At 44.1% G+C, this 20241-nt stretch overlaps 1 protein-coding gene and 1 long non-coding RNA gene across 11 annotated transcripts; both read right to left on the bottom strand.

Annotated features, from left to right (window-relative positions):
- Positions 1-1508: 1508 nt before the first annotated feature.
- On the bottom strand, positions 1509-7019 carry LOC119328736. Of its 10 annotated transcripts, none has more exons than XR_005159130.1 (5): positions 6581-7019; positions 6328-6430; positions 5629-5782; positions 2509-4855; positions 1509-2101 (listed from the first exon to the last, which is right to left on the bottom strand). It is a non-coding gene; the product is annotated as an uncharacterized LOC119328736 (long non-coding RNA). The 10 variants fall into 10 exon arrangements; XR_005159129.1 differs by having other exon boundaries at positions 6519-7019; XR_005159132.1 differs by having other exon boundaries at positions 2509-3634; positions 4059-4855; positions 6328-7018.
- A 4183-nt stretch (positions 7020-11202) lies between these two features.
- On the bottom strand, positions 11203-18902 carry LOC119328767 (MAR-binding filament-like protein 1). Its single transcript, XM_037601742.1, has 3 exons — positions 18584-18902; positions 14018-14223; positions 11203-13217 (listed from the first exon to the last, which is right to left on the bottom strand). Exons 1-3 carry the CDS (start codon positions 18846-18848, stop codon positions 11463-11465), a joined length of 2226 nt encoding a protein of 741 aa, XP_037457639.1. The 5' UTR covers positions 18849-18902; the 3' UTR covers positions 11203-11462.
- Positions 18903-20241: the final 1339 nt, after the last annotated feature.

The raw sequence follows: 20241 nt of genomic DNA on the forward strand, positions 1-20241 counted from the left end.
AAAAAATACTATTTTACCCACACTCAATCTCTACCAACTGTGTCTTGTGCTCTCTCCAACATAGATGGTCACTCATCCAAGAGGTCGTGAGCAAATTTGTTAGTTATCTCAAACAAGTTGTTGGCCGGAACCATAGCGGCATCGGAGTTCAACCAATGCAACTTTGGCGACGGCTTTGTGCCATCAAGTGGAGAAGAAAGCATTCACTTTTTCCCATTTTTGGATGAAATTCAATGGGAAACCCAAGTGGGAAACCTTCATCGAGGTGATTGAAAACAGCACGGAGAAGATGAAGAAAAACGATGGGTCTAGCTCCGCTCAATCAATTGGATTGGATGAGGAAGAAGAGGGAAATGGTGGGGCGAACATGCAATCAACCGTGCCGAAGAGAAACTGGCAGGTGATAGGGAACAAGTGGGAGAAAGAGAGGGTGGCATGTGAAGGCGCGGCAAACAAAACGCTCGCCATTTCGACGGGCATTTTTCCGCCAAGGAGGTGAAGAAGGAGTAAAGGTACAAGATATTCATCGATGCGCGAAGGGAGAAAATGGAGTTCGACTGGGAGAGGTTGACCTTGGAGAAGGGGGGGATATAATTGAAGAGGCAAGAGAAGGTTGCAAAATGGGAGTTTGAACAAACAGTGACAATGCAAGGACTTGAGTTCAAGAGAGAGAAGTTGAGGCTTGCGAGAGAGGCGAAGGAGTCGAGGATCATGTTACAGGACATCAACCTCTTGGATGATGAAAGGAAGAAACGGTTGGTCTGCATGAAGAAGAGGATCAATGTCGCGACAATTGAAGTCATTGATTCATTCGTGTATTGCCTATCTATGTATGTACTGTTGAGCTTTATTTTGGCATGTAATGAATTATTGATTACTTCATATTGTTGAATTTGTGACGAATTTGTGTTATATGATGAACATGCATGGATTTGGGTATTTGGGATAGGAGGAGTCTGGTACTGTGGTTGTGAAGGAGGACAAATGAAGACCCGCCCAGCGCTGCCCGCGGGTGCGTCTGCGGGGACGTATACGGGGCTCGGATAGGCCAACTCCAGTTGTAGATGCTCTAAGAATTCTAATCCCTTAAAAATCATATGAAAATCATTTGAATCCAAGAAACCCTCAAAGATAAATCAGGGGTTTATGTTTGCCAGAAATAAAAGAGAAAAAGCATCACAAGGCTACGGTGGATGCCGGATGTACCTAAGAAAAGACCGAGGAAATAGTGCAAGGTAGTATTTACTAGATCGGCAGCGCGCCTTGGCGCGAGGGTGCCGGTCCCAACGATCTAGCCAAGCAAGTAATGCTCAAGTTAGTAGGAAGTCAGGCTTAGCGTACGTATTCAAATAGGATAACAAACAAACATTCACATGTATTCCCTCCATTCCAAAATAGATGACCCAATTTTATACTAAAGTTAGTATAAAGTTGGGTCATCTATTTTGGAACGAAGGGAGGGCAAGACATCATCGAAGGACACCAGATGATATATAGTACAACACATCTCCATAGCGACCAGAAAGATAGTAAACACATTATAAAGGATGCAAATGTTCATACATGGTAAATTGAAGGATGCAATGTCCATCCATGCAATGTTCATACAAGGTAGATATTGAGTACAAAAGGATGGATAGACGCGCAGGCCGTGTTCACAAAAGAAGAGGGAGATCACACGGTTGTTTACATGGTACATCACAAGAGCCGGTGGCATCATATATCATCGGGTACTTGCCAGAGTTAGAATAGGTGATTGGTGACGTCCATCGACGATCAAAGCCATGGCCGTGGTGTGAAGAAAGCAATTGGTGCAAAATGTTCATACATGGTAAATTGAAGGATGCAACGTCCATCCATGCAATGTTCATACAAGGTAGATATTGAGTACAAAAGGATGGATAGACGCGCCAGGCCGTGTTCACAAAAGAAGAGGGAGATCACACGGTTGTTTACATGGTACATCACAAGAGCCGGTGGCATCATATATCATCGGGTACTTGCCAGAGTTAAAATAGGTGATTGGTGACGTCCATCGACGATCAAAGCCATGGCCGTGGTGTGAAGAAAGCAATTGGTGCAAACACCTCATGCTCTGTGCCTGAGACGACAAACGATTAGATATGTATAATAATATATTTGGTAATAGAATGTGCCAGGCCTGCAAGCTCAAAAATAAGAATAACACGATAAGTAAAGAATCAACGGTGGCACAAGCTAATATGTGAATCGGTGGTATTTAGATCGTTTAATAGATTCATTAGGTGAGTATTCGACCAAATAAAAATCAATGCCACAACTAAATCACAGTCAATAGATCTGGAGTATTCTATCTAAAATAGGTGTTCTAATGGACCATGAGGCTTTCACAACCATAGAACTGCAGCTACTGAAAACCGAACAATATTTTTGTACACGGCCCAAAGAACAAAAAGATTTACTCACATGAATCCTAGATCGACATTACAAAAGTACGGAATTTATAAGTGACCGACAACTCATGTTTACCTTGTTCATTGGTGGCACCGTCGACTGGATTTTCCTTGTTCCTGTCGCCGGGGTGGCGTAGAAGAGCTCCCTCCGTGCGCTCTTGTTCGAGTACAACTGAGACATCAAATTCAGAAAGGCAGTTCTATAGACCAAGATTAGGAATACATTCCACAGGTTGAAATACCATTCATAATACACATTAGGCAAGAAGGACCATACATAATGATAGCAAGGCCTGTCTACGAAAGACCAACATAACCAGGTAGCAATATACACCCTCTGTAAAGAAATATAAGAGCATTTAGATCACTACTTTAGTGATCTACATGCTCTTATATTTCTTTACGGAGGGAGTACATAGGTAAGTGTGCAATGCCCCATTGCTCCCCACGGCGAACAAATACATAAAGCTTACTGGCATGACTCGTTAACAATAAAATAATATCAAAAATCCTCAAACTTTTCATGAACTAATAGCATCGCCAAACCATTGTTTATCCCAGAATATATACTGGACGAATCCTACACACAAGTCAATTGTTATAACCAATGAATAGGAAATACTGGATACAACTGAGCTGTTATTGTTGGTTAATATGAGCAGGTTGGGCATAGCCATCATTGTTAAGAAGCATGGAGAATTAGACATCACCAGTAACCAAAACCAAATAGAATATGACACTTTATACAGAGTAACTGAAAGATAAATGAGCATCTCCAAACGCATTTTGCTACACAAGCATCTTAAAAGTTTTGGTTTAGCTTCTGACATGGCACCGGGCTAGCTATGCAGGAGAGATAGACGATGGCCAATAGAGAATTTAGAGAAGCACATAAGAAAAACTGCAACACAAGTTCTATCTAATGAGTACTGGCAGATGTGAGCCTCTGAAACATTGTGGTGGCATCTCACCTTTATAACAACACTATCATCATATAGTCATCATCATATTGTAAATATAAGGGAAGGGAAAGGAGTTTGCAACCTAGTACTCCCATTGTCAGGGAGCAAGAATGTGTGGAGGCATTGGGGCTTCAGTTATTCCTCTTTCATCTGCTCATGTGCCACATCCGCCGCATCCGCGAGACGCAATACAGCTAGGCAGGCGCACATGGTTCGCACACCGTCGCCTTGCCGAGAAACCTAGAGGCGGACTGGAGAGCAAAATTAGGAAATGGTGGAACTTAAGATCCACATGGTAACAACAATCTATCATCACTTGCATATTTATCTTTTTTAGTGATTGTTTCAGAAACCTACATCCACAATTCTATCATTTTTAGTGATTGTTAACATGAACACTAAAATTTCAAACAAACCAAGCTACAACACTACATAAAGGTATACAAACTGAAAATAATATTGTACCCTTTTGAAATTAAGGCAGTAGTCCAGATTATGTCTAATAGCATAATGATGGCGACATCTATATAGCTACGATGGATATTATATGCAGTAGCGTGAATAGCTGGAGCTCAGGGAAAGGCAAGCATGATCAACTCCCTCAGAAAAAATGCCATTGTGTTTGTGTCATATGAGCAAAATTAATCTAGTTTTCAGAGTTTACAGCATCTGCTTCCGCTGCAAATTAAGTCCCCAACGAGTAACGCATCACTCTGACGAATCATCAAGCACTGATGCCTTGCATAGCCATGAACTGGCATCGATGCCATCCTCGTCAAAATAGCATGAATAAATCAACATAGTGATATGGAAGTATATTAAATTAAGAAAATGTGTCACCATTATAAAAAATATCCAACTGCCTTGTTGTAATTGATCCTAGATAACCGAGACTACATGGATAATATACATGTGTAAGCGACCGCGGAGCTTTGACAGCCAATAATATTTTAGTGTCCTGCAATCAGGTCCTTTCTCCTCTACAGACACAGTACGTGAGAAATTTTGGAATATATATTCACTAAACAAAATACTTTATAAAATAAGACAATCTACAGTAATAATTCGAGACTATAAGCCTTGCTATACAACCCTACAATTTAGTGAGTATTGCATACATGTCATTCTTTCTTGGATCAATCTCATAAAAAAATACAAATACAAAGTAGAGAATGACCATCAATTTATTACTCTAATCTGTTGAGACAAATAAAAAGTGAGGCATAAATCAGTAGAAAACTGATGTGTTATTTCGTATAGACCACCAGTTTATTTTTTAGGTTGAAGTTTTCCAACTGAAGAAAGTAGAAAATGAAATTGATGAGCGATTAAATAGTACAATCAAACCTTCTCTTTGACACTACTCTGTTTCAAGTCGATAGTGTTTGACATGGATGAACTTGATTGGACAATGGTAAGAGTTGTAGCAGGAAGCTATAAACCATACCAAGATTAATTATGCTGTCCAAAAATGTGATCATCAGTGTGCAAAAAATAGGGAATCAATTATACAGTTCAAAAATGTGATCATCAGTGTGCAAAAAATAGGGAATCTTAAAAAAATGGAGTTCAAATTTGAGAAGGATCTTCAGCTGTCGCCCAATCGCTACCGCCGGAAGAGGTGCAGGACCAGCCAACCCCACATATGGACGCAATGGTCAACGGCCAGACCGCCCAAACGCACCGTTACTTCAACAGAACCATCTCACTTCTCAAGCTCATCGTCTCCTACTGTCGAATGCCAAGATGTCTGTCTGCCTATTTGGTATTGGAGTTGCAGGGAGTGCCTAATTTTTATGTATCTAGCTTGCTTCACTTTTCTTCAGGTTCTAGCTCACAACTAAGTAATCTAATGCAGAAAGTTGATTAGTGTGGTATCTCTGCTCATATGATTTTCATAACCAGACTTTTACATAATGCTACATTTCTGGAATACTGCATGAGATGATTCTTTTGAAGATGCCGGGCACACGGAGCACCTCTGCCTTGCCATGGTGCTAAAAAACTGCCGATGGTGCTCTAATCTGCAACACCTCACTACTAACCTTGGAAACAATGGCTCTACTCCTCTACCTAGAAAAAATCTTCCTAATTAAAATCCCAAACCAGATAAAAAAGGAATATCGTTCTGGATTTGGGACGAAGGAATGGTTCTTGGATCCAAGAGAACAAAAGGCGGACGAAACACATGTGTTCATTTAGCTGATGAGAAGATGAGATAAAGGGAGTAGTACCTGCTGAGCGGAAGCGCGGCGGCCATCTGGACGATGGCTCGCTTATGGACGCCGGTTCCACCAGCTATGCCGCCAAGTCATGGTGGTATTGGCCGCTCAAGTTCAAGGTCGGGGTAGGGGGGCAAGCTTGTTGCCATGGCGCTGGTCTGGGTCGCTAGGAAGTGTAAAGGAAAAGGTTAAAACCCTTGAAATTTATCCACTGAAAATTAATATACATACATACAACAGGGAGTTAAAGTCCAAAAAAGTGATCAAAAAAGATGTCATCAAAAAATGCATAGTTGAACAGTTTTTGAAATCTCTAGCAGTTGATTTGTTTGGCCATATGAAAATACATGTTAGTACGAAAGCAGTGTTAGACGATATCCGCTATAGACTAAAAAGGAGACGTTCTTAGTTGAAGCATCAGCCTAATATTAAGACCCTTTTCATCTAGATAAACCTGCAAGTATACATCAGACCAAAGATTCTCAAAAAAGTAAGATCTACTAAGCAACTTTGTGGAGATGAGATTAAACATTCATTAGCAGTAGTATTCCAAGATCTGTTGTGCCTGCAAGTATATATTCGCCTATTAATCCATCTCTTGTGAATAAATGGTATTTTACGCTTAACACTGTCACAACACGCACAAAGTAGAGATGTATTCCGGCAAACGCATACAGTCAGCAGGAAAAAATTATTCCAACTGAAACTCACATCGGGAGGAGGTGTGCCGATCTTAGGCACCCGGCGCTGGAGCCTGCTCCTCCTTCCTTCCTTGCTTTGGTGAGGTCGTGGACGCCAGCGCCAGCCGCCGCCTCTAGAGAATGGGCGACAGGGACAGAGGCGGCAGCGTGAGGACGGGGATAAGATGCGCAAGGAGAAGAACGGGTGAGAGCGAGAGACACCTCGCCGTCGCCGCTCCCGTCCCGGCCCTCCCCGTGTTGGGCTGGACGAGGCGGATCCCCACCTGTTGCCGACGAGCAGGGATGGATGCGGTGGATCTGGCCGGCTCGTCTCGCACGGGACACTTGGAGGAGAACGACGACGAGGTAAACTCGTGCTGGATGATGCCGGCGTGGGAGGCGGACGGATTTGACCGGAGGGAGCCTCTGGGTGCCTCGCACGTCGGATTGGAGGCGGGTGACCTCGGGTCAACTTCTTGCCCTCCCGCGTGGTGCAGCTAGGGAGGAAGAGGAGCGCAGCGGCTTCCGCGACTGGCGATGGAGAGAAGAGACGCGACGGGGAGGGCGGGCCATGGGAGGTGAGGAGGCAGGGGCGGCGGCGCCATGGGGGCGACAGGAGGAAGAGAGGGGATTGGCGGAGTGAGGATCGGGAGGAAGGGAGACAGGCACCCTCACCCCCATCCACTCTCCAGCCAACCGGGGCCGGACACGTGAAATGACAAAATTGCCCTCGGCGGGGCTCGGTATTATCGGCGGTGGCACGGGATATTTGCCCGCTCACGGAGGCCACGCGCTGCACAGTCCACACTCCTAGCCAAAGTCGATGACAGGCGCGGCCCACCAGCGAGTGACCCCACACGTCAGTGAGGGAGCAAAGTAATTGTGGAGTAAGAAAAGTCAGTAAGAAAATCCGAATGGAGACTACTATTCATCACTATTCATTGTAGCAGTGATCCGGGCTTGATCCGATGGCCGATATCATCTGAGGGCGTGATCGGACGGCCCAGAACGCATTAAAAACTGATCCGACGGCCAGAAATCCCGAGCGGGGAGGAGGCTGGGTGGGCACTGCTATGCTTGTTTCTGGATGACCAAGGCACGGCCGGCCGGGAAACCTTGGCGCTGGCTGGTGGCCAGTGTTTGCTGTGCTGGGGTCAAGAACAGGCTATCACTCGGTGTACTTCATAGAAGAAGCTCACCAAACATGTCCACTGGTGCACCAAATTTCGACAGCGTGAAGATTTACGGAAATGCAAGGTAGAGAATAAAAATATGTGAGTTAATGCATCCAAGATAAATAAAAGAGATTGCCGCCTCTGGGTTAACTCTTTGATATACGAAAAATGAGACTGGCTATACACATGCCTAGGAAAAAAAATGTGATTTACCGCCGCCGTCCTTTGGGGGGCCGAACTAGTACACGACAAACCACGGCATTGGCCGAGAAAAATTGCGTTAGTCGATTTGCCGCCTTCGTCTTCCTCCTTGTACTCCTGTTGACCTGCGCCCCTCTCCCCTGCTTCAACGCCGGCGACCATCCCATGACGGCACACACACCTGCCAACCCTCGATTTCTCTTTAGCCATGTCATCCCCGTCTCCAGATTGTTCTCGACCCGGTCCAATCGGAGATGACGTATCCGCCCCGGTGCTATGTGCCCGACCTTCTCTTTCAGGGAAACCATCATGCTGATTCCGTTTTCAAGCAGCTGACGCTGGTTCCGTTTTCAAATGATCAACCATTAGCAAACGCGCTGAAAAATGGGGCCAAACCAAGTGGTTAAGCCGGGCCATTGTTGGGGTGCATGCGTACAAGCAGATGCATGGTGGTAGTTATCCAGGTCGGTGTGTTAGGCGTCCAACTTTCGTATGCCACTCGCGCTAACAGACTGAAGTTTATGCAGGTGTCAAAGAAAAAAAAAAGACGAGAAGTTTATGCATGTGCTTCCATTCCCAGCATTGTGATCATAGCTTTGGGTGGCTCCAAGCAAGTGGCCCAACAAACTGAAGCCCCCACCACAAATGCGTACAGCAGTGGGCACTTGAGCAACCCCCAGCCCCAGGACACCGAGCTGGACAAGATCAAAAGTTAAAGTTTAGGACTGTTTACATAGGTTCGGCATCATCACCGGATCCACTTGTATGGTCCACTGATCCGCTGCATGTTGTGCTGTGTGACTGTGTTCAATAGGCCAACGTTTACTTTTACCTTTCGTTATAGCAGCAATGGCTGATGAGGTTGGGCCCAGATAGATCTTTACACGTCTATTGAAGGCTAAAATTTCCTTTAAGATTGAGGCTGTGCCTCATTTGACATAATGCTAGGGGTGGGCAAATGAAAGAGCTCTTTGGACACGCCTAGCAGAACCGACTACCGAAGCCCAAGCTGCGAGGCAAACTCTTCTCCACATCAAATTTTTTTTTCCAAAGCACCTCTCCACATCATTATCATCATTGCAAAACAGAAACCAGCACCCTAAAACCGCTGCCTCAATAAACCACATGGACAAGCCTAAAGACACCTCAAGAAAGGTTGCGGCACCCATGAGCGCCACCATCGCCGGTTCCGATTAAGACCAAAAAGAGGAACTCTCCTGAAGATGTACCGACCACCTGCTATCGCCCGCACCAGCAGCCCACCGACTACCACCCACCAACCAACCCACCTGCCAAGGCCGACCCTGATCTGACCGCAGGATCCGATGATCCACTACACCGACCCTCGGCCATAGCCGTCGCCCACAACCGTGATCTTCACCACCAGGCATCACCAGGAACCAGATTAGAGACCCAACTCGCACCCGATCAAGATCAAAACCGCTCGAGCGAAGCAGTAGAGCAGAGAACTAGCAGAGCCCTCCACCTTGCGCTCGGGAGACGTCACGCCTGCCACGCCCTGCAATTCCCCGCGCCCAACATGTGCCAGCCACTGCCGCGCCCAGCCGGTCGATCCGCATCCCATGTAGACATCCTGTGCCGAGCACCAAATGTGTGCAGCCACAGCCGTACGCTGTCCACGCGCAGGTCACACCGGGTTCCACTCTACAGAATCTCCTCTCCTGGCCATCGGCTTCAATATGCCCCATGTGTACATCCAGAGAGCGGTACCATTAGTTACAACTCAGGTAAGATAGCAAATGATCTGCATCCTTCCATTCCTTCCACACAGACAGACTGCCGTTGTCGATATGGAAGGGCATATTATTTGTACCATATGTCTGTATGGCAACTAGTGGGTAGTGCTCGCAATGCTCATTGTGGAAGATTTGGACATTTCAAAGAGAGCAAACTGGGAAGTACAGCTGCAATAAAGTCAGCAAAAGTGGGTGCAACCTAAAGGCATCCTGATAACAAAGGAACATGAGAATCACTTGAACATGGTGTGTTCAACCCAAACCATAGTTGCACATGCTAACATAGAACTGTGGTTAGATATATGGCGGTCCTACATTTAAACATTCTGGTGAAAATACTATAGATGCAATTTGTCAATAATTAGGACACCATGGCCGCATGGAATCAGGGATGGACTATTCAGATCCTCATCAGAATAAACAAGTCATTTTTACTGGCAAGTCTTCAGGTTATCCCTACCGTGTCACAATGCTGAGGGCAGAGGGCCTTCTGTAAATCTCCCTATCACTGCTTGTGAATATGCAGTAGGGACCCCCCCTCTTTACTATAGTGTTGGCAAAGGAGAGATACAAAAGGAGCAAAATACACAGGAGCTCCTGGGTGCTTCACACCCCTATACGAATATTAATCGTAAAAAATACCCAAAAAAATCAAAAATATCTGAAATTTGGGGATAGTTCTCAATCTACTCCCGTGTGAAATTTCGTGAAAAAAAATACCAGGAAACGTATCCGTGGCGAAGGAAATACTGTCCGAACAAAAATCCGTCCAAACAGTTTTTTTCTATACATAGGAATTTTGTCTTTACTGCCACAAATACGTTTCCTGGTATTTTTTCACGAATTTTCACACGGAAGTAGATCGGGACCCCAGGTTTGATATCCCAAAATCTAAAAAAAAAAATCGGTATTTTTCTGAATTTAATGTTCGTATAGGGGTGTGGAGCACCCGGGTGCTACAAATCCGCTTCCTACAAAAGGAAGTCTTGTGAACCAAAGTAGCAAATTCCTGACAAATGACAACATGTAATCAGGGAAAAGGACAGTGGGACATTAAGAATTTAGAAACACATACCTAATTCGGTCGACACTAACTATTCTGGTATCTGAAGACCAGATTCTGGCAAGATACAGATAAATACTCCCTCCGTTCCTAAATACTTGTCTTTTTAGAGATTTCAAATGGACTACCACATATGGATGTATATAGACATATTTTAGAGTGTAGATTCACTCATTTTGCTCCGTATCTAGTCACTTGTCGAAATCTCTAGAAAGACAAATATTTAGGAACAGAGGGAGTATATAACAATAGGGCATGCAATAAAACAGAAAGAACAGTATGCTAAGACCCAGCATGAAAAATTGAAAATAGTCAGCATGGTTTTCATATATAAGCAGCACAAGGCCAAGTTTTTGCAGCACCATATGTTTGGGAGGAATGGGAGGTGAAAGGAAGCTGCATACCTTTTGACCCAAAGTCTGGGAACTTTGTTCTTTCTCAAAATCCCAATGCTCGCAAATCCAGCAGAAGATGTCAAGGCACTAATAAACTTCCTCCCGGCATCTCATAATTCGCGCTCGAGTAAAATGAATCAGGAGAATGTAGGTACATTATAAAAATGCAGAACATGAGACAGACAAGTAAACAGTACCAGAATAGAAGCATGCCTACGTAATTAACATAATGATGGATAAGCAGATTGCACGTGCAGTTTGGAGTGTTTTAGTAAGAAGATAGCAAGAGTCACCATATTATAATTCATGAAGCACTCGAGACAACAACAACAACACATTTGCACACAGATTAACATACATTTGCAATTCCCTCACAATCTAGCATATGGATCATGGAAACCAGAAGGGTCTTCTTTTAGAGCTACAACAAAAAGAGTTGGAGCTACTATAGGGTAGTCTAACATGCTAGCTTTCAAATGTTGGAAGTTAAATAAGAACATTTATCATAAAGTGCTAAAATGAGAGCAAATTAAAGATTGATGGTCCTAGATCACATGTTCTGGTAATGCTCATGTTTATGGTCTGTCTTTTCTTCTCCTATAAATCTTCTTAGCAGAACGAGGAGGTACAGCATCAGTACTACTGGTATTTGGAACACGATCTTCCGGAGATTGGTTGAAATTTAGTGTTGGGCTTGCTTCCAAAACATCTGCATTCTGTGACCCACTTGCAGTAATCTGCCTCCTCAGATATAACATCTCACCTTTTGCTGTGGCCAATTCCTCTTCAAGCTTTGTACTCCTGATTTCACTATTCTCTCTCTCCATCCCAAGCCTTTTAATAAGATGCTGAGCATCCACCATATTTTTCTGAGCTTCGGCTGTACTTTTCTTTTGCTCCGAAAGAGCCGCTGAAAGAGCCTCTTTCTCTTCTTTAATAGCAGAAATCCTGGAAACAGTGTTATCAAGCTTATTAGACAGAAATAATGTACTCTCATTCACCTCATTTAGTGAAACAGTGGCCTCATCCAAGTCTGCTTGAAGAGCTCTTCTAGCTTCAGATTCCACCTGCGACTGTTTCACCAATGCCTCAAGCTCCCTATTTAAAGTAGCATTAATCCTTCGTTCTCTAACAAGCTCATCTGTTGTGGACTCTAACTTTTTATATGCATCCAGCAATTCTTTACTAAGTTCACCATGCACTTCTGTAATAGACACCAATTGATTAGAGGTGACTTCAAGATTTGTTTGTGTCTTTTGATGTATCTCCTTCACTGAGGCCAATTCATCTAAAAGAGCTTTAGAAACTGATTCCGCTTCTTCTACTTTCTTAGTCAGAGCCTGTTTCACTTCATTAGACTCATTTGTGAATTCTGAAATCTGGGTTGTCAAGTCATGGTTTGATATATTTACTTCATTAAGCTCTTCGGACAGTTTGAACAACTCATTTCTGGATTCTTTAAGTGCATCTTCAGTGGACTGGACAAGATCTGACAATTTTTTCCGGACCTCAACTTCATTGAGTAGCATTGTTCTGTTAGCTTCCAATTCACTGTTTAACTCAACAATTATAATTCTGTCTTCACTAGAATCACTTAATGCAGTAGAAAGTCGTTCTTCGAGTTGATTGAGCTGACCATCTTTATTGGACAATAGTTCAGAATCGTGAGAGGCCCTCGTCTTAGAAGCAGCTTCCAATTTCGTGTACTGTTTCATTAACTTGCTTATTTTTTCCTCGGCATCACTCTTTGCACTGTACACTGTTTGGACATCCTCATTCAATGAATCAATTGAGGATATCTTTGATTTTATATCATTTTTAGCTGCATAAACATACTTCTCCAGTTGCTCCATTCTAGAATTTGCATGTTCCAGGCTCTCTTTAGTCTGATTAAATATTAAGTGCAGGCTCTGGTAGTCTCCTTCCTTGGTTGAAAGTGATGAACTGAGTTCTGTAATGTTTTCCTCCTTGTCATTTACATCTTGGCTAAGCAGATTTACCTTGCCATGTAAAATATCAAGTGTTTCCAACTTGTCCCTCAAATTTTCTTCAAACGCATGTTTGTCTTCCTCTGCTTGTGCAATGCTAATCTCAAGATCATGTGTTTCATGTTTAAGCTGTTCAACTAGCTCCTTCTCCTTCATAACTTCCTCATTTAAATTTTTTACAGTTCTCTTCGTTGAAGCCAATTGATCAAGAAGAGAAGCTTCCTCGTCCTGGAACATCCTAGCTTGTTTCTTCTGTGCCACTTGTTCGTCCAATAGCCTTTTCTCATAGTTCTCTCTAAGCAAAGACATCGCTGCCTCATCTTCAGCCAATTTGATCTCCATCTGGGGAAATAGAACATCAGATTTGTTAGTTCATAGTCCTTTACGAATTCAATGTACTTAGACATTGAATTTCAAGAAAGTTTTTGACACATAATCTCTGCACTGTGAAAGCCATTCTAGTATATCTAAAGCAACTCATCTTGGTTTATCAAATATATCCAGGTCATGTTAACAACCAAGACAAAGGGGCAGGAAAATATGCATTCAGAAACATCCCTGTGAAAGTAGTAGGTGCATAGTATTAAGGCCCATGGCAAACAATAGAACATCAGCAAAGTAAACATATAGTATATATTTCATTTGCTGGGATTTCTAAACAATTACTGAAAGCCTTAAACAATACAGAAGGCCACCTGGAATGAGTCTCAAGATGATGAAGCTTATCAAGGCATGCATACCATAGATGCTGAATCAAATTCAGCCACACACAAAAAAGGTAACTTACAACAGAGAACATAAATTTGAAACATTTGTCGGACAACAAGATCCTGAGCAAAATAATTAAAAGAAAGGATGATTAACTGTAAGTCATGTCTGACATTTAAGCATGCATCAGGACTTACATGTCAAGTGCTAAATCAAACTGAATACCATGAATGCGGGATAGACACCAAATTTGCCATTAAAGTGATGTGTGCTACTGCGCTAGTTTGCAGCAGCAGAAGAAGCATTTAATTGAGTATGTAGCGTACTGATATTCGAGCTAACAGGTTAGTTAAGATTTTCTATTTATGTGTATTTAAAATTAGGATGGTGGCGATGCAGATGAGATGGTGACCAAAGGTTTGTAGATGGCATACAGATGAGATGGCTGACTGCAAGGCCTTCTTTTCACGTTGAGTAGTACCAAGAAGCCCAGCCAGAAGCCCAGAAGCAATAACTGCAATTGCATTCAGGAGACTTGCAAATGGATTCCCTGGAGATGGCCTTTTCACCTCAGACTGAGGTGGTCCAGCCCTAGTTTCTTCAGGCTGCATTTCCTCAGACATCTGAATGTCCATTTTATCTGTAAGAACAATGCCATAAATTTATCAGGCTTATCAACTCATAGTCAGGTAGTATAACATAAGGAAACTGACTAATAATGGGCAAATCAGATTGGTGTGAAAAAGAGTGGGTACACATGGACAAACTTGGCTTTTGTTGCTCTGCTTCTCAAATGGCCAATGCCATGCTACTTTATAACCTTGAAAAAAATAAATGCTCTCACAAAGAGACGTGACCACACTAAAACATGCAAAACAATCATATCATTAATCAATTCAAAAGTGGCATCATCAATAAAACACAAATAGGCATGCCTTTGTTTTTTAGTCAATGTACCTCACACCAGAACGCAGGACGTAGGGCATGTTTGGTTGCCATCCACACTTTGCCATACTTTTGTGCTACAAGTGTGGCAAATTGAGGCAAATGTTTGGTTGCAGCCACAGTTGTGGCATGCCACACTTTTTCAGTCACATACCCCAGTTGTCATAGACTCAGTTGCTAGCCACAAGTGTGGCGACCAATTTGGCCACCACAAAAACTGTGGCATGCCACACTTATGGCACACAAGTGTGGCAAAATATGGATGGCAACCAAACATGCCCGTAATAACATATTCCCAGAGGCTTGAGTAACTCCTGGTTTTGTGCACTCATCACATCAAGCTAGGACTTAATAAGGCTATTTTTCTCCCTAGCTTTACAGATACACCGTCCCATAAGTGAATGCATGAAAGCACAGATCAATCTGCTTAATTAAATGTCCCATACTCATTCCCATATAAGGTAATTCTCAATCACCCGTATGAATCCTTTTTATCCTTTTTTGGGAGTTTTTTTTTTTGGGCCTCTGGCTGAATTAAGAGAGGACACGTTAATTCTGGGGACCAGGAGGGGTACAACCTGTGTGTGCATCTTGCTGCCAACCATGACTTTGGACGCACATCCTCCGCTTCACTTGATGCAGATATTTTGGTCGGTTTCTAACCTCCTCTCGATTCTCTTCACGTGTCCGGTTCTCTCTCGAAGACTCCGGGCATATCCACGCCGCCCCACCGCTATACGAGCTTATAAAATGGCTCCACCATTGCCCCGTTCCTCCCCAACCACAGCACCCGCTTCTTCCCAGCTACACCACCGCCACCCCGCTTCCACCGCCATGTCCATCTCCACAGCGTTGTGGATGGCATCCTGCACGCGGATGCCTCAAGTGGGGTTGGCTGACCTCTTCTCCTGCTCAATGTTGGCGGCTGGGGCGAGCCGCCACTACCTAGGTCCCCCGAGTGCACCACTGCACCTCCCCCATCTGCCTACTCCGCTGCTCTTGCCCACATGGATGGCAACGGCAAACATCCCATCCCTGCTATGTACCAGGCGTCGACGCTATGTACCAGGCGTCGACGTCGGTGGTGAACGACGGTATGGGAGACAGCAAGCAGTGGCCCGAGCCGGAGACGAGGAAAAGGAGAAGTCGTGGAGGAGAGAAAGAGACGGGGAAGAGCGGAGGTGGTCCTGTGATGCCGACGACTGCCTCTCAATTTTCTTTTGCGCTGTGAATCTCTCAATCAGGCTCTACTCCACTTCCTGATAGCGCTCTCTCTCCCTCTCTCGGTCGGTCAAAAGTGAAGAGAAAGAAGGAAGCAAGCGAGAGGCCCCACAAACGGCAGCGCCTGTCACCGGACCTCCGTCATGGCCGGCGCAAGCGCCGTGCCCGTAGCCTTACCAGAGGAACGCCTGGGATTGTGCTTATGCTCGCTGGCCGGCCGCGGCCACCGGTTCCCGCTCCCTGACCTGCGCGGCTCCTCCGCAACGTCGTCCTTTCCACAAGAACACCTGAACTGTAGATGTAGCCGTGTACAGACTTCCACAAGGCCTCCTCCCTTGGCGCCTCGACCCGCCCCTACCCATGCCGGCCCCTGATGGCCTCCGCCCTCCTCCAGCCGCCTCTCCGCCCCGGTCTGGCCTTCTTCTTCGTTTTTAAGAGAGCCCAGTACGCGCGATGCTCCTACTCCAGTTGTCCTGCTGCGTGTAGCTTCCCAGATCAGGGTCTTCCAGTATGCCGCCGGCGACGACGCTGGTACTGAAGCCCGACTCCTCCTGCCCTGGTGCCATTCCCCTTTTTTTCCTATCCTGTGAGAATTTTATACATTTGCCTGTTGCTATTGCTACATATGATGTATTTTTGCTTCCAAATTTTTTTGCAATTGATTGTCAGTTGATGTGAACTCATTGAAGGTTCAGCTGTAATGTGTAGTCTGAAGACATGGGGTGTTGCAATCCAGATTGGCCATGGGTAATGAATTTGAAATTGTCATATATGAGTTCAGATCTTCCTGTATAATGAACTCTTGATGTAAAAATCAAAAGGCTTGCTGCATAAATTTAGAGGTTGCAGTATAAAATTAGATTGGCCATGGATAATGAAACTGTACTCATAATAAAATTGATGTATACACTGATATATGGACATTATCTTCGCTGAAGATGAGCCTGAGACATCAAGCTACAGCTGATGAAGTGAGCATAATGCTGATTTTTGCATTCAGGTTAATGCATCGCTAAAAAGCTTCTGTAGGTTTAGCTTTGTAGTACCATGGTTGATTTTGTATCATATATTAGCTACTGAAGTAGGATCAGCTTGGTCTTGTGTCATACACTAGCTACTAATGTGTACATGTGGAGTAACATATTCACCACTTATTTTGCTGTGTATAGGTTCAAATAATTATTTTGATAATTTGACCATTTTGCAATGTAATAACTACAGCTATTACATCTACAGGAATGCCACAGGCACATAGCTAATGCAAGCAGTACACATTACCTTATACATTATATTTTGTGAGGTTTCCTATTTCGATGTTTCCTTTTGGCCTTCTATTGCAACTTTGAACCTTTTTTGTGTCACAGTAAATATTATGAGATTGCAGGATAAGGAGCTTGCTATTGTGCTTGTGCTTGCAATAAAAAAATCCTAACTATCCATGTCAGATATACAGATTTAGACCTTCATGTCATAATAACAGTTCCTCTCTGTTTAAAATGCATAACCACTTCTATTAAGACCTCACCAAATCTAATTTCTTTCTGTTGCTGTAGTGAGATTTTGCCTGCCATTGATGTCATAACCAATGGTGTAAATGTTGGGTTAAGTCCTCGGTGTTCACTGGCTAGACAGGGAAATCCTTCCATTCTGAAACATGTATTGTGCACTACACACGCATATGAGCATCATGACTTTGCTTGGATAGGCTGAACATCAATACATTTGGAATTAATATTTACTGGATCTGCAAGTCTTATTTTACCCTTTGCTGATGTCTACATTTTTGTCGCTTTGATTTTGGATGCTCTGCCTCGAATCACTGCTGAGCATAGGTATCATTCAGGTGGGTGTCATTTTGTTTTTCTCTTCTCTGTGGACAGTGTAATTTGGATAAAGCAATAAACTTGATACAATACTATTTCCCACAATTCATACAACTAGTAAACAACATCCCCCCTAAAAATGGAAGTAAACAACATATCAATAGAAACAAAGAAAAGGCTGAATCAAACAAAAGATAAATAAACACGTAAAAGTTCACAAATTATACGGGAAACAACACGCGGTCCTACTAACGAAGGCAAGCCGCGCGGGTAGGGGTGCAGGGCGGCGCCCGAATCCGGCCCGCTTCCTATTCAAAGCTAAAAAAGTCAGTTATAGAAAAATTAAACTACGTCATATCAATTTGTACTAGCTGTGTGCTAGCTGGCTGTTTTTGCGGGGATTTTGCGGGACGCCGTCCTGCACCCCTACGCGCACGTATCAGCTAGTTAGAACAAGGACAAATGCTCTTTCTGATGCAGAAATGCTTAGTTCATGCCAATTCAATTGGCATTTTCCAAAACTACTACTCCCTCCGCCCAGAATTACTTGTCACAGTGTGACAAGTAATTCTGGACGGAGGGGGTATTTGACATGAAATGGATAGCAGAGCATACATTTTATTGTGGAAGCAGCATACTGCATTCAATGTTGCACAAATAACATTTAACAAAACTGAACATAAGAAAAACACTCTTATGAGTGTAAGTCAGCACTATCACCGCCGAGTGATTTGGCCAAACTATTTCGTAACAGGGATGGTTTAGAACATGCAGAGTGGCCATTCGCATACAAGATTTTGACTTCCTCAGGGGGATGATTAGCCTAGCCGGCTAACCATTTGCAGGCTTCGGACTAAAGTTTCAGAAAATCTCCAAGGATCCGTGAAGGTTCCAACCTCCAGGGTAATGTGTTCAAGAAACATTTGCATCAGTTTTTTTTAGGAGATCCGCATCAGATTTCAAACTAAGAATCTCATAGATCATCCCCACGCTGAGCAGAGCCCTACTCACCAGTGACGAGATCGACCGCTGAGGGCTGCACGGCGGAGGTCGCCGCGTCACGGAGGCGCAGGAGCGGGAACACGGAGATCCCGACCAGGAGCACGGCCCTCCTTCGCGTGGCTGCCGACGATGCCACCACCGACGAGGAGCGGACGGCGTCGGGCGAGGCAGCGGCTGTGACGGCCCCCCGCGGCGAGCGGGAGGGTAGGGAGACGCGCCGCGGCGGCGGCGGCTGCGCCGGAGGCGAGACGACGAGGAGGTGGTGGTAGCCCATGCCGTCGCCTCGGCCAACCTAAAACCCTAGGCTAATCCCCAAAATCCCTTCAGCTCTCGCTGCTTGGTCCCTTCCCCTCACTATAGGAGGAAAGGGGCTAATCTACACCCGAGCTCATATGCTCCCGCATGAACAGTAAAATCGAAAAAAAATCAAAAAAAAAATCAAAAAATTCTAAAAAAAATTTGGGAGAAACATTGACAAAAGTTCTAAGTGCCTACAAAAATTCGTCATGAAATCACATTCCTAGAAGGCGTGGCAAAAAAACAAAAATAGTACTCTGAAAAAACTACTTTCAAACGCATTTTGAAGCACTGAATTTGTTTTTTTTTGCCACGCCTTACAGGAATGTGATTTCATGATGATTTTTTGCAGGCACTTAGAACTTTTGTCAATGTTTCTCTCAAAAAAAATTGAATTTTTTTGAATTTTTTTTCGATTTTACTGTTCATGCGGGAGCATATGAGCTCGGGTGCAGAATGGACTTTTCGATGGTGGAGTAGTAACTAATAACGACGCTCATTTTACTTCATTTTAGTGGCAGCAGCGGAAAATGCTGCGTGGTGGCGTCGCGCGGAAGCGAAGTGGAAGGAGGATGAAGGGGAGCGAAGGGGAAGGAGGATGAAGAGGCTAGGAGTGGTATACTACACTATCGAGACGTTAGATGTCTCGTCGCCTTCGTATAGATTAGGATAAAGAGGCTCCGGTTCACCCGAGTACTAGGTTCAGAATTATCGGATCGGGGCTCTAATGATATGATAGGATCGTCAAGAATCTTAACTATCAGTATCATAGAAACGTAGACTGTATGAACCAAAGTCATCGAATCAAAGGTGTTAGACTGTATTGTAAAGTCGTTGACAACTTTAGACGTGAGTGATTATACCTTAAAACGGGCTCAAAAGTGACCAACATTAAAGTGTTCGACATTATTGAAGGCCCTAATCATTCTTTTTCTTTCTCGTTCTTCTCCTTTCTTCTTACTCTCTTGTTTCTCTTCTTACTCATTCTTTGTGTTGGAGGGCAACAATCCACGAGGCCCTAGGGGCAATCTGGTCGACCTAGGGCAGCTCATAGCTGACGTGCGCTCTGATGGGGTCCCTCCAGACTTGTAGGGTTTAGGGTCCTCAAAAGACCTCGCCGACGTGTCTTGCGTATATCGCTCTCGAGGAGGCTCCTCCGGCGACATGTCCTGTGTATCGCGCTCGATTACCAAAGGTACACGGTGACGTGTTCGTGTGCAAACACATTTTTGGCGACCCTGCTGGGGATAATCGTTTCATTAGAATGATGTATCGGGTACACTAGTTTTTTCAATCATACATCTAATTAAATGCAAGTGTCGATGTAAAATAATCTCCATGCTTCAACTTCTTATGATTTTAACAACATG

This window comes from Triticum dicoccoides, chromosome 1B (assembly GCF_002162155.2).
Source record: "Triticum dicoccoides isolate Atlit2015 ecotype Zavitan chromosome 1B, WEW_v2.0, whole genome shotgun sequence".
NCBI classification, from domain to species: domain Eukaryota; kingdom Viridiplantae; phylum Streptophyta; class Magnoliopsida; order Poales; family Poaceae; genus Triticum; species Triticum dicoccoides.

What these genes read in the sequence shown, in the direction of transcription:
- LOC119328767 (XM_037601742.1), bottom strand. Translation starts at nt 18,848, where the DNA reads ATGGGCTACCACCACCTCCTCGTCGTCTCGCCTCCGGCGCAGCCGCCG. An exon ending in AGCGGTCGATCTCGTCACTG is followed by an intron (nt 14,224 to 18,583) that starts GTGAGTAGGGCT and finishes TTGTTCTTACAG; the next exon opens with ATAAAATGGACATTCAGATG. An exon ending in TGCAGTCAGCCATCTCATCT is followed by an intron (nt 13,218 to 14,017) that starts GTATGCCATCTA and finishes CTATTTCCCCAG; the next exon opens with ATGGAGATCAAATTGGCTGA.